General features: G+C 39.6%; 1 protein-coding gene across 5 annotated transcripts in view; it reads right to left on the bottom strand.

The window, feature by feature from the left end:
• The window catches only part of ralgapa2 (Ral GTPase activating protein catalytic subunit alpha 2), a 94811-nt gene extending 80242 nt beyond the window's left edge, over positions 1 to 14569 (bottom strand). For 2 of the 5 annotated variants that reach the window (XM_085258429.1, XM_085258434.1), the window contains exon 1: positions 14246 to 14568. In XM_085258429.1, coding sequence (XP_085114555.1) covers positions 14246 to 14351 — 106 coding nt within the window. In that variant the 5' untranslated portion in view covers positions 14352 to 14568. Of the gene's footprint in view, positions 1 to 14245 lie in introns of all 5 variants that reach the window. The other 3 variants (XM_085258430.1, XM_085258431.1, XM_085258432.1) reach the window with 2 other exon arrangements.
• Between the last annotated feature and the right edge of the window lie 367 nt (positions 14570 to 14936).

The following is a 14936-nucleotide window of genomic DNA, read 5'->3' as shown; positions in this document are numbered from 1 at the left end:
CTATTATCAGCCCATTGCTGTAGAAACAGATGCTTGTTTTCAACTGAGAAAGCACAAGAAGATGTACATGAAAAAAAGAAAAGCTACATTAATCCCATGAGGCTAAGATTCATTAATCATGAAACAAAACAGTGAAGCATAACCAAGAATAGCTCCATCAGGAAATTCAAATGTCTGTATTATTTAAACTACCGGTAACAGACTTTTGATTTCGTTAAAAAACACAGGGATAAAAGGGGGAGATTTTTTTTAGGTTTTTATTTCAGCTAATTTTTAACCACTAAAAACAGTTGTAAAGAGATGCTGGAAAATGTAGGATAACAAAAAAATAATACTAATTAAAAAAAAGATTATTATTCCAATTTTCCCATTTCCAATCCAAATCTAAACTGATTTTAGGTTATAGATTAGATTTAGACTATCAGACTGTTTTAGATGAGCCAATCTTAATCACAAAACACATTGAACTGAAGGAAAGCTCCGGTCAACTGCACTGTTATAAAAATAACATCCAACACTAAAATGATTTAAAGAAATCTAATGAACCTTAGTCTCCAGTCACACATGCCTATAGCCAGCCACCAGTTGCTATGGAAAAAAAAAAATTCCTTGAGTGGTTGCAAGTGGCTGCAGGCAGTTGCTGCAAAATCAACTACTAAAGCCCCAGTCGCATGATTTAGCAGTAAAGACAACTATTACTTTAAAGTAGAATGTTCTCCATAAGGTAACAAGTGCTTGCAGACAAATGCATCTTGCATGAACACTATGGGCCAACCCAGGAATCTGCGAGACCAAAGAAATCACAAGGTCAATCAAAACATACTCTGTGACCGATTTAACCCAGAGACAGCCACCAACCTCCAGAAAACACTCGCTAACCACTGAGGCAAAACAGAGTGAGACTGCAGATGAAGAAGGCTGAAATAAGCCTTCAATGGAAGAGTGCCTGGGCTCTCCCTTAGAGCTACAGTGAGAAGCTTGGTCACTTGGGAGCGGCTCAGAGTAAAGTAGCCCCAGATGCACAGGGGGAAATATTCTAGTTATCCAGAATCAGAAATGTTGCACAGAATAATACACCAAACCTTTTTAAAGGCTCATGTTGCTCAGTTTGGCGTTTCTCTGCTACTAGGGCTGGTCGATATAACAATATATATCGGATGACGATATAAAAACATCTATCGTTTCATTTTACGCTATTGTTTGTTTCGTGGTGTCGCAAAATAAACTGTTTACGGCAATATTTTTTTCATCGTTTTGATGGCCACTGTAGTGGCTATATTCATTTCTTAAAGTTCTCTCTTTCTCTTATATTTAATATAACCACACTACGGATGGACAAGCGCCTGTTTTTTTTAGTTGTCGTTAGCAACAACGACGGTAAAACCATCGCATGTCCGCTTGTTTATTTTCCACATTAACCTTTCACAATAAAGCTCAAGATCCTGTTGAGAATTTTCAAAATAAACGGAATCACATGAAAAAGTATGCAGAATATTGACGGGTGAGAAGCAAAAAAAAAAAAAAAAAAAAAAAAAAAAAAATAGTTGTCAGGTGCTAAAAAATAAACCTTACACTCAGAACAGGCTTTCCCCCGCAGCACGCTGTGTAATAAATACAAAGAAAACGGCGGCCTTTACAACTTATGTCTAAAAAAAGTGTAGTTTCATGCATCGGTTAGAACACTCGACTCCAGGTACACGACGCCCAGCTGGAAACACTTCACCTACCCGAGATTCACAGAATTTACAGAAAATATTTAATTTTTTGTGATTTATATTGTTATTGGGACGATAGATGTTTTATATCGGGATATGAGATTTTGGTCATATCGCACAGCCCTATCTGCTACCCTATCTAGTTAGTGTGAACCATAAAGAATGATTATAATACTGTTTAATGTGACTTTAGTGTATCTGGCGGACGAAAGCCAAACCAGTTCCACACCACTGAAGTTGAAGCATTTTTAAAAACCAGTTCTGGTTCATCCGTTTCATTCAACGATACGCTTTCTCCCTTCTCATTTTCCATCGCCGCCATGCTTTTTCCACCATGTGCGTATGAAAACAAAGGCACTGCACATGCACGTTTTACCCATATTCTATCGCAATATTTAATTCTCTCATCGTTGCCCAACATTATACCAGTATTACTGTGAACAGTATGGTATGGCCCAGCCCTACTATACACGTTACTATTTTAAAAATCAAAGTTGTTATGCACATTTGTATAACATCATTCCCCTAATTCCAATCTTTCAATGACTTCCCCCCAAACAAAAAAAAAAAAAAAAGGGTTTATTATCTGGCTCAATGAGTGTCTGTGTCTGGTAAACCGTGAGCCCATGGGCTGTAGTAACGTCACAAGCTTTTAAAAAGTGAGCTTTTAGGACATGCTGCATATGAATGCTGCTAATGAAAAGCTGAGAATGACCTCTAATATAAACAAGCCCCTAACAATAATCAAACAAAACATGCAAAGTCATAGTGGAAGCAGGGCTGACACGTTATCATTTAGAACAGAACAGCCGCTTTAATGACAAGAACATACACAAGTCAGTGCACATCAGAAAACTAAAGGTATACTTTTCCCCCCCTATTGTAGGATCTGTACACCTAAGAATATAAGACAAACTTGTCCCTATACATTATTATTAGTTAGTAAAACTGTACAGAATATATTTGAAATAAGATTAAATGGACAGGCATTGGGGAAAACCATTTAAAAAAATGGCTAAATCAGCAAAATGCAGAGGATGGTAGCTGCCCACTTGACAACCCTAGCTCTACTATGTGTTATCCTTTGAAGCTAGTGCAAGAACCCACAGTCACCTCTGAGCACAGGAAGAATGAAGGATTATTCACTGCTTTCCCAGTAGCTTTGAAAACATGGAAGAAGTGCAGATGCACAATCTTTAACTTGGATTCAGCACATTGGCCTTAACATGTCCTGTGTATAATAAACAGTAAGAACTTGACCTTACAATATAAAAGTGCCCTGAGATGAAACTATGTGTACTTAAGAGCTCTGTGGATAAAATACAATTAAAAAAAAAGTCTTCATATCAAACAGATTAGATTAGAAAATCATGTACCTGTAATGTAAGACGGAGAAAGAAAAGAATTGTGTAACAATTCATCACTAAATGCCTCTAAATTAAATATTATTGGCTGCTTCATATGTTTATGGTGCTGGGTGAATTTCATACATCAAGCTGTTGTGATACTAGTCTGCGCTCTTCAGCAGTGGGTAAGCCAACATCCTTAAGCCCTTAAGGATGTTGGAAAAAGCTGACAGTCATCTGCCTACAAGTACTAAAGTTCAGATAAAGAGCCTAGATGTGATTGGGAGTGTATACAATCCCTCCTAACAGACCTACTGTCCAGGCTACATGGAGAGGGTTAATGCATTAAAATTCAGTAATGAGAATACTCTAATATCTGATCACACTGCCAGCTACTAATGGTCTGCTAAGCCATTAATGATTTACAGAAAGAGAGGAACTTTATTTCTTATGCTTGCTACATCAGGACTTGCTTTTTATGAAAGAAATGTGTTAAATGAAAGAATGAAATTGTTCAATAGCATCCAGCAATGTGAGAAGATATCCAACATCATCAGGTAACAGGATGTGGACAGAAAGCGACAGAACCTGCTCTCCAGACCCAGGAATGCTGGGGATAACTCTGTATCCTCCGATTCCAACAAAATAACTCAGTCCTTTGAATGACACGCCTCCATCTGTCATTCTCCATCTGCTCGCGTCAAAAACAGGAAATGAAATGATAATGAAATGCAATCAGCCAAATAATGAGATAGGAAGGCAATGCATGGTAGCATGGAGATACAACACAGGAATTAGTGTTGAATTAATCAAGAATCATACTGGGTAAAAACGCTCTAACTTTGGCAGTGGCAACATGACTGCTGATAGACATGCTTATACAATTTATGAAACTGCTGTTAGAAATGTCTCTCACACACACCTTTAGGGTTTATTGAAGAAGTTCAAAAACACAATAAAAATGGGTGAATGAAACAATTTTATTGGTGAAAAGAGTAAACGGGGTGTGGCCAAACTGGTTCGAGCTGAGTTTCACAAACGTTCAAAGTGCACAACAAACTCTGAGACAGAGTCAATAAACAACAAGATCACATCTGGCTGGGTATCTGCAGGCCGAGGGCAGAAATCTAAGGCTGACACACACACGCGCGCACACACACACACACACACACACACACACACGGTCTGATAAATCTCAATATCTGCTGAGACGCACAATTTAGTGCCGACTGCATAAATCTAGAGAGCTAAACTGCCTTCAAACGTCAAATGCCGAGTTCATGCCACAGGTGCTATTTTGTTCCTTCCAGTTACTGTTTATTTTCTGATAAAGTGCCCAATAAGGCTTCATACTCACATAAAGCCTTTTTTGGTTGCATAAAATGCAGTAAAAATGACTTGTGGGGATCACCAAGTCAGCCCTATTAAACAAACAATTGCATGAACACTCTTCTAAATGGTGCTGACAGTGATAAGTTAATGATTCGGAGATCTGCAATTTTCTACAATGGAATTAATAAATACATGCCAAACACATCAGCCATGCCAGGTTTGGCTCGGAGGACACAGTTCTCCATTGTGATGTTTCCTGTTAACTGTCAGGAAAGGGCAGATGTTCCACCCCTGTGTGAAACGACCAGCTGCAAAACAATAATATGCAGCCAGAGCTAAGAGCCATAATCTTATATACTGCACAGCCGTTAAACACAGTATCTTCTCAAAATGTTCAGTCTAATACTATCAGCTCATCCTCCTGTCTAAAAAAATTAATTTAAAAAATGACAGATTATACCTTTACTTTCTGATCTTTGGCAGCGCTGTTATCGGATAATTCATATCATCGTCATCATCATGACATGAATGAGGCTTCCTTACATCTTACTGTGACTTCTACAACAAAGAGACCGAGAGCTGCTATGGTGAGAGTGGTTGGAAATACCCCAAACAGTGTTCAAGTGTTATCTAACGCTTTTGCACATCCTTTGATGCATAACCATTTCAAATAAGGTGGAAAAATGAACAGCAGCCACCCGCTGGGTAAAGCAGAACAGTCTCAAGTTTTAGCTGAATAATTGGTGTGCTCTTCTGCTGTTTGCTCTTTGAAGGCGATGGGCCACGATGCGCCACTCTGCCTACTCCCCTGTTTAAAGTTAATCAGCAGACAACACATCCAATAAAAACTGACATTCAGTGTAACAGGTTTTGTTAAACCACATTTAAGTCTCTGGGTAAATTCCAGTGTACGCCACTTATTTCAATTAAAGCTGAATCATTAGTATGCCACGTCATACACAAAAAGCAGTCGAATAAAGCCTTTGATCAGACACACTCTCATTTGCATTAGTCCTGGGCTAGCTAGCACTGCAGGTGCACTATATTCTTGCCAGAAAGGAGATGAGAGAGAGAAGAGACTGATATGTGCCCTTGGCTGAATGCTCACATTAGACACAGAGGACTCTTTAAGGGCCCCGGCACGGATGCCTGGAGGCTGCCAACACGTAGGAGCACAGATATGGCATGCCAGCTAAAGGAGAAGGCGACAAATGCACTATGGATGCCATTATACTTCCCAAATTTAGAGAGACTGCAGGAGATTGATCATAATAAAGATACGCCTGTTCCTTGAGGATTTCTTGAGAATATTCAGTTCTTTAACCAGTTCAAACATTTTTCATTTATTTATAAGTATTTATTATTGAATAATAACTGCAAAAGTCAGCAGCAATACCCTTAGCTATTCTACTCAAGTACCTTAGCTATAAAATATTCCAATTAACAAAATGCATTTAAGTAAGAATATTATTACCCTCATCCTTCCAGAAATAATGGAAATTCTATATGAATATGAAGCCAATTATGGACACTACTTAAAATCTGTTTTTTTCTGCTCCCCATCCTGCTCCGTGGCTGTTTGCATGTTGAGCTACGATCCTCCACTAACAGACAGCATGATTCACAGAGCCGCCCAAATGCTATTTGATCATTCTTAGTCAAGTTAACTTAGTGAAAGCGGTGACAGTGTGTCTCAAACAGTTATCATGGCTGCTACCAGTGGTCACAGTAATTAGTTACAGTAATTACATATGTCAGGCAGGAAATCCAAAGTGTGGAATCATTTTGAGAGAGTGGAAGAAAACCCTAAGAGGGTGACATACTAAGTCTGCACGCAAACAGTCCTCTTATTTGTTGACAGACATCAAACATGACATTTGAAACATGTAAGTGGACCAACATGAGCCCAGTCTTTCTATTCAACATGTTTTAATGTTGAATAAAAAAAAAACTAAAAAAAAAAAAAAAAAAAAACTTGTCAGTTATTGCACTGCATTCAGAAAAAAAAATGCTGCTGATAAAACAATACTGGTAACATTTTGAAAGGCTTTGTGTCGAGGGGACATTTTTCTTATAATGTGGTACGGCCTTTACAATATTATTTAACAATGTCTGTCTTAGCACTGGAAGTGAAACCATTTGTGCTCCACCCAAAATAAATACTGACATAATAAAATTATTTTTGTCAACAAATGCTGCCAATCAAAGGGAAGCCAGGGGCAGCATTAATGCAGTGCTGATGAAAACTTACTATTAAGACATGCAACAATACTTGAATACCTTTGGAACAAACTAAAGATATAAAGTCAGTGTGCAGAGTTTGAATGTTTTATACTTAGTTAAAAACAATCTAAAGGCAGACAACAAAGGACAGACCTGCTGCCGTCAGCTGGTTTCATTTAAGTGTAAGGTTAACAGATTTCAACCATTTCTAAAGTATCTCAGTAACTGCTAATAAGCTCAAGAGTATGCCAAGTTACTCTAACTTTTTTTGTGGCTGTCTGTGCTAAAAAAAAAAAAAAAAAAAAAAAGGAAGCAGAGTTAATATATAACTTCTTCTAAAACTATTTAATATATCTACAGTATCCACACTATTAAAATGGGACATAACAAACACGTAGAGTCAATTATCAGTCCTAAAATTCCACGTTCATGAATGTAAATGAAGAAGAAGACAAAACAGGAAAACATATCTCCTGTAGGAAGTTCTTTGCAACCCACAGAAGGTTGATATTTGACCAAAGTGAAACAAAGTTAATCATAAATCTGCTGCAACCAGCAGAGAAGGACACATCTGTCACATGATGCAATAAGGAGCAATCAGTGCGAGGCACATTTGAGGCCTTGATAGCACACAGTGAACATTTGTGTTACTAAATGCGCTCCAGGCTTTGCCAATCTACAGATGTCAATCATAATTCGATGCTCGCTGGGACAGAATGATTTTCCTTATCAGGGGGTCTATTAGAGCCATTTGTTTTATTACTGACAAGACTCGTCTTCTATGGATTGCTTCGGCCATTAAAGCTTTTATTTTGCAGCACTGGGCAAATGTACAAGTGGTTGGCTGATTGTGAGCTTAGCTTAAGAAAATAAATAAAATATTTCCAAACTTTATGTTTATGGTTGAAACAGACATTTACTCATCATAATCTTTCAAACTTATAAAACTGTATTTTAGATACAAGATCCACAAAACTGACATGATCTAACAGACATGTCCAATATCAGAATATCCTGTCATTTGTCAGAGGCACTCACACCTTGCTGACTTGTATATTAGCCAATGCTTCACTGATCAATTGGTGGACCCATAACTAACATGGTGCTAGGGTAAAGCAACACTGCAAAGGCTGCCACACTCTCAAAGCATCAGCTATACTCATGGAAGACCATAAATTAAATCTCATCAGGCTTGTCATAACATGATGTAACATGATGGTGTGGATAAAAACTAGAGTCCTATTTAGACGTATTATTTATGGTTGAGGGTGTAGAGCTTCATTAAATCAATCACAAGAATGAAACTGTGATGAAAAAGGACTTTCCTCCAATCCCATCACTTTTGGTCCATGTCATTTCATTATGGTGCCACCATGCCAAACACTGCATGAATGCCTCTTGACTTGCAGTTAGTGTCTAGCTGTGTAACAGATTGGGGCCTATGAGTCTACAGAGAGCACAGTGTGAAGTGGTCATGCTACAACTGGCAAAGCCTGACCTTATCCCAGTCTGAGCCCACACATTAGAAAACAGCTTATCGCAGAACTGAGCTGCTAAACTGGCAACACTCACTCTTCCTCTCCACGCACCACCTTTACTTTTATTGAGAGCTGTGGAAACGAAAGACCAAACTGAAACAAGCAGACAGGTAAAGACGCAACAGCTGACCACAAGGCAAGGTCACATGAACACCTGCAAGTGTGTAACCCCAAACAGAGGTTCTATTTTCATTGAATATCAATTTGTCACTGACTATTTTTGAAACAAACACCAGCCTCGATTGTGCTTTACTCAAACTACTAATCTGATGGACTGTAAGCCAAACCTGAGTGTTTGTTTTTACTCGGCTTTAAAACTGCTTAAGATTAGCGGGAGCTTGTGCATTCAAAAAGGCAACATGAAATGTAAATCCACCCTGAGATCAGATCTCAATAACATGCTGCCACAGTAAAACACGGGGGCTAGGTTTAAGTTTGGCCATTATAAAAACAGGAAAGGTCAACAGTGAAACCTGTCAAACTGGTTTTGCAGTGGGTGAAACACAGATCACCCACAGCACAACACAGGGTTTTGGTGTTTTTCTCTCCATTTCATCAGCTGGCCTGTAGCTAAAAGGGGAGGAAAGGAATTCATTCAAAAGCATGTGATTTAAACATATCTTTATATCTGAAATGTGGGCTCTGATAAACAGCAGTGATGGCAAAAAGAAAATAAAGCCAAGAACATTTCCAAAAGACTCAAAGAAATGGCCCCAGAGTTTATTCTGATGGTGTATGAGAAACACCTGAAAACACAGACACGGGACACCCTAAAACTGTCACTACTACGGTATGGACGTACTTCAACATCAACTTAACACTAATAAGAGCCCTCCACTCCTACTGAGGTGTGCCGATCCAGCATTTATAATGCGCGATAGCTAGTTTCTGTTTTATGGTGCCATGATTTGCAATTCTAATCACCCAGGGACTGCGGGATAGGACTTCTTTGTACTGCCAAATGCTTATCTTGACTCTGCCACCAGTTTAGAAGCCACCAACATTAACAGCAGAAACAAGGGTGGAAACAAACTGTTCCTCTTATTACATCTACTTTTTAATCTTGTTCTTAAAGCCTGAAGCTCTTTGCCTACAGAGTTATTAATCTCTGATCTGTTCCAATGTAGCTAATGAATAAATAAATCATCATTCATTTACCAGAGTGACTCTGACAACTACTGGTCAAAACACTCGTTTTTCACCTTCCACCTGCTTCCTGTGTGTGGCCAGATAACTCAGTCTTTATGTAGAACTGAAGCTTTTTCCCCAGCTTACCTTAGTTCCTCTATAACTTCTTTTAAAAAAGCTCTTCCACTGATTTATCTAAAACAAATACGTGGATGAGGTTTTACATTCGTCTGCCCAGCAGCTATCTGTTAGATCATCAGCCATTTTTCACACTGTAATAGGCTCACATGAGCCTTTTTGCAGATGTGGACAAAAACAAACCTGTTTTGCTGCTTTTACATTTTTGAGATCATGACAGTTATAATCCAGTCTCTTCTTTTAAGGATCGATTTTTAAGAAGTCTAGTTGTCTCTAGGGAGGGGGGCGATGCTGCTTCTGATAAATAGCCCCGAGAGACTGAAGCTGACACTTTCATTACAATCAACTGCACCATGATATACACATATTTGGGTTTTATTACTGACTCAAAGGGTACTTAAATCAGTGAAGCAGCACAGTAAGTAACAATAACATCTAGAAGTGATTATTTGATAACCTGCATGGCTAAGTTCTGTTTTGCTGCAGAAGCGTCGTCTACCTGTTGATGCCAGTAGCTGCTCCCATTCTTGATTGACAAGACAGTAAAAATTATAGACTTTATGAAAGGAAATAGATCTTCCCCTCCAGCCTAAATAAACCATGTGGTTAACATGACCACCTTGTTAGATATCACTGCAACACAATAAATAATTGATATCCATGACAGAGTCATAGTCCTGCCGACCCTATCAACTAATATAAAGCAGTTAAAAACATTCACCTTTATGAGCAAATATATATTAAATATAAATTTAACTGATAAAGTCTACAACAATTTATAATGTACAGTCAAATCAGGCAGCTTTACACTATTCCATGATTATACAGTGTTAGATATTCCTCATTTCTATTCTGAAGCATCTCTGTGCTTCTCTTAATAAGGCATTTAGCACGTGTTAAGTACGTGCTAAGATGCTAAATGCCTAGACCATTATGAGAGGAGGTGCTGCTGTAATAGGCAACACTACAGAGCTGTTAAAGCTGCCATCTAATCTAAGCAGCACGCAATGCTTCTAACATCATTATATTAACAGTTTATCTGACAGGGAACTAACAATGATTTCTTTCTGCATACTTCTTCATTTATCTGGAAACCAGGTAAATGTTTTGGTTTAAAAGTGGTCAGATTTATTTTACTTGTAACATTAAAGAGTCCACTTATGCCAATTAGTGTCAAAAAGCTTTAATCATCCATGATGACTCGGATACAAGTTTAGTTGGTGATAGCATGAAAATAAGAAACAAAACTCAAGACTGTGAAAGGTTAATAAAATCCTGAAAGGACAGTTTAATATGACACTTGCATTGAACTGCACTACACTTTTTAAGTGTTGATATCCTGCCTACGCAGTGTGGGATAAAAGATGGTAAGAGGCTGGACTTGTTCACAAGTCTAACCTGAGTGTTGTACAAATGGGGCAGAATCAGAAGTCAAGTGATCTCAGCCTTTACTTCAGCCACACAGAGGACCTTCTTGAGAGCACTTCCAGTGTTGTGCTCATTGTTCCCCCCTGGTGCTTCAACTTGTGATTTCCTCCTCTAACAGCAGCACTTTCAGTTGACCCCGACCCACACAACAGCACATGAAGAAAGGCAGAGTGTAATGACACCATTTTCATTTTTGTGAACGATGAGTACAGAGCTTCATTTTTTCCCCAGGTTTACCTTTGGTTGCAAACTTAAAAATACCAAGACCTACAACAAACACACCTGAGTGTTATCACTGGCAACACTTGTTCCAGTGCAGTTCACAAGCAGATTCCAGCTGAGCCTGTTTACACCAGCTGAAAAGTAAAGAAACAACAGCTAATTTACTCCTTCAACCAAGGCACCCGGTCTCAAGTCCTCACAAACGAAAAGCTTTGAGTTAAACATTTACGAGCTTCAAATGCAGCAGCGTGACTCGTTTATAGCTGACTTGGCACTAAAAAAGAAATACTGCCCCGGGGATACAATGGGTATTCCTCCAGACAAACACTGTTGTTTACATTCATGTCAATGAAGGATTTCCTACACTTTCATCATCATACTCCAGGTCACTATGAACAACCTGGAGCACTGGGATGCACAGCAAGCTCAGCAGGTGGGGGCCGAGGATGAGAAAGACTTCGCACAGAGAGAAGTCAAAGGAAAAGCGGTTGGTGCCACAAGTGTGTGAAGCAGTGAGTGATCAGGTGGTTTTGCTGGGCTCCTGTAATTAACAACCTCAGCCAAATGCAGCCAGGCATGACCAGCAAATTAACATGCAGCAGCTTTCACACTCTATCCCACAGATCGGCTCAGTGAGCAGAAAACCAATAGAGGGCCACTCTGAAAATAGCCCAGACCACAGATTGTCCTTTCAAGTACAATACTGCTGATAGTACCACTGATTTAACAAGCCTGTTTACCAAATTTCTGGTGTTGGTGTGGCAATGACATAAAGAGGTCAAATTTTGGATAACTTAATAGACAATGACCTTGAGAGAAGACGAGCAGGTTGAAAACTTCTGTGCAGAAATTAAAGGATTACTGAAAACATAAGAGTCATTAAAAAACAAACTGTGCCTTAATGGTATCTTCTCCTTGGAACATAGTAAATAAGTGTGGTAAACCCCAGCTGTGGATGCTTGACATACAGGTTGTAAAGTTTAACAAGAAGCTACATATTAAATTTTCTCCCACCAGAAGCTGTTCCAGCCTGCCGCCTCTGGAAATGTCTTCTCTTGCTAGTGTTATGAATAATAACATTTAAATATTTCAAAAAGATAAAACAGCGTGATTGGTGAAAGAAGGTCAGCTCTATCCAAGTCCCTGTCCTGCCCTGTCCTCCACCTCACCCCCATCTCTCATCAAGCTTCCTGCCACACAGGAACCAGCAGAACCAGGAGGAAATCCTTCCTGAACTGCAAGCTCGGTGTAATCTGGGAATTTGGGGGAGATTGCAACGTCGGCCCAACTATCAGCTGCTGGACAAACAGACCAGCCTTATCTTTAGCTGCACATGAGGGAAAGAAAAACACAGATGGCAGGCAGAGCACTGTGCTGACCTCCACCTTGGCTGTACTAGTCTTGACATTGAAAGTTTGCTATGATAGCAAAAAACTTCAACCATATCAACTTCCCACAGCTTTGCTCAAGCTACAACTGTTAGGCTGACAGTGGCTATTACAATCCTGCTGCAGTACTGAGGATCAATAAATTGGATAACAAGTCACTATATGAAAAGGTTACAAGCAGGCACGTGTCAATGAACCGATGGTTTAAACTCTAAACATGGCAAACGTGCTCGGACTTTCCTCTGAATTTCACTGCCACCACAGACATACCAAACTTTAGAAGCTCTAAAAGTTCTCTAACTAAAAGCAATTAGTGTTTACTGTAACTAAAACTTACCCAAATCAGTCATCGTGTGTATTTTGGGACAATATGTAAAAAGGTTTCCAATATTTTTCAAAGCTTTATGTAAAAAAATAAATAAAATAAAATCTAAATGAAAACAAGAGAAGAAACTGTGTTTACTGCATCTGTTTTCCAGCTACTCTGGGGATATAACCATTAATCATCAAATAAAAACAAGAGAAAATTAACTGCCTAGATGTTCACCTCTGTGTGGTCCACGTCAAGAAATACACATACATGACCTACTTTGAATGATATTTCTGAAAGACATGATTTATTGCACTCAGAGTGAGCAGATTGCAGTTTTTCTCCAGATCTCTTTGTTCCTCTCCACACTGACCTCGATTACTGACAAAGCACGGAGAATAACAGAAGAGCACAAGATATAGTACAGCATTCATGATGTTGTCAACAGAGTTCTGATGGGAGGCGACTGTAACATTTGACCTCCTGGCCTCTAATACAACGTTTGAGTTCCAAATACGAGAAACCAATAATACACCAGTGACATATCACCAGATATTAGCCTATCACATATATTTTTCAGCCAATGGATGCGCTCTTCATTTATAAAAAGGATGATGGTGCCTTCAAATTCCAGCACTGCATTTATTTTGTCTTTGATATGATTCGGCATGATAAAATGTACAACTTGCACGTCATCGGTTCTGCTTAAATCAGTGTAGCTTCAGCATTCACTTGTCATTATTACAGTTTATCAATGGAATAAGCCGTGCAAACTCAGACCGTTTAACAGCTCGTATGGACAACACAAGTCAGGTGACTGCAGAACATAGTCGTGTCTCTTTTTTTTTAACGCAGCGCAAGAAGACAACAGTTTTATGAGCCTCATAAATTCTGCACTTCCTTGTCCAGTGGATTAAAATAAATGACTGCTCTTGTTTAACACGTTTATGTCAATATCATGTCAAATTTCTCAAAAAAAGGTAGAGGCAAGTTGACTGAAACTCGGGAAGGTAACCTGCAGTAAGAAAGCCCTGTCTTCTCTCCAAAAGTCCAAACAGAGACTTCAACCTGTGCGAATCGATGCTGAATGACGACGCTTCAGTTACGTGTTTAACACTATAATGATGGCACAGGACCGAAGAGCAGCAAAGCCTGTTCTCGGCATCTGTTTCCCTGCATCAGTTAGCATTATTGGCTGGCTAGGTAGCCGCAGGGGAGCTAGCTTGTATTAGCTAGCATCCATGCCTCATCACAGTGCGATTTGTCTCATATTTTAAATGAACAAAGACTTCAAACAGCAGAGGGTACCGGCATAATGCAGATGCATGTTACAGGTCAGCCGGCTGGACTCGCACTAAGCAGCCAGCTGACCTGACGCCTTGTTTGACGTTAGCAGTCGGCTGGTGCCAGCTAGCTAGCTCCACTTAGCTAAGCCTCGACGATGCAGCATCCAGCTCCCCGGTGACATTTCACTCACCTAACAGAGTCCGGAGGTGTTTGAACCGGGTAAACACATCCTTCTTTGGGTCCAGAACTTTCTGTGTAGATTTCTTGACGTCTCCATGCCCCCTTCGAGTGAACATTACGCTTTAAAATGCGACCGTGGAAGCTGAAATCACCTGTCTTTCACCATACACCGAGCCTCCCGTGTGGCTGTCACTTTCCTCACTGCTACTCTGCTTGCTCGGTAAACAGCCGCCCGACGGCCGCTGGAGTCTCCTATTTTTGTGGGTGTGTAAACACGGAAGCGCAGTCTAACGGAGGCGTGGTTAGACCTCATGAATACGCCTCCGTGTTTATGTCTTTTACACCTTGCACCTTCAGCTTTACTCTCCGTCCCTGCTAGAAGTAAGGTTACTCATTTCAGTTTTCTAGGTTAAGAACAGACTTTTCAAAGCACCACGGAGGAGTTTGTCTACTTTAATTTCAGAAACTGATAGTAGTGGGCTTGAGTGCACTGTCCTGTCTAAAAGTTTGAGTATTGGCAGCAAGCTTTAGTTTAAAAATGGGACTGTGAGACTGTATACCTCTTTATTTTGATAAAAGGGGGTTGATATAGCTCCCAAGCGCCCTCTGGTGTCTAAGGTAAAACACTACAGTAGAGGAGCAGTGGATGGATATTCATGATACTATATACACTGATAAGAAAAAGTGATTTCCATATTTTC

The sequence above is a fragment of the Mchenga conophoros genome, linkage group LG19 (genome assembly GCF_057382185.1).
Source record: "Mchenga conophoros isolate Kocher_MC1m ecotype Shallow Benthic linkage group LG19, M_conophoros_male_GT1.1, whole genome shotgun sequence".
NCBI lineage: Eukaryota > Metazoa > Chordata > Actinopteri > Cichliformes > Cichlidae > Mchenga > Mchenga conophoros.
This window is presented reverse-complemented; position numbering and strand designations above follow the sequence as displayed.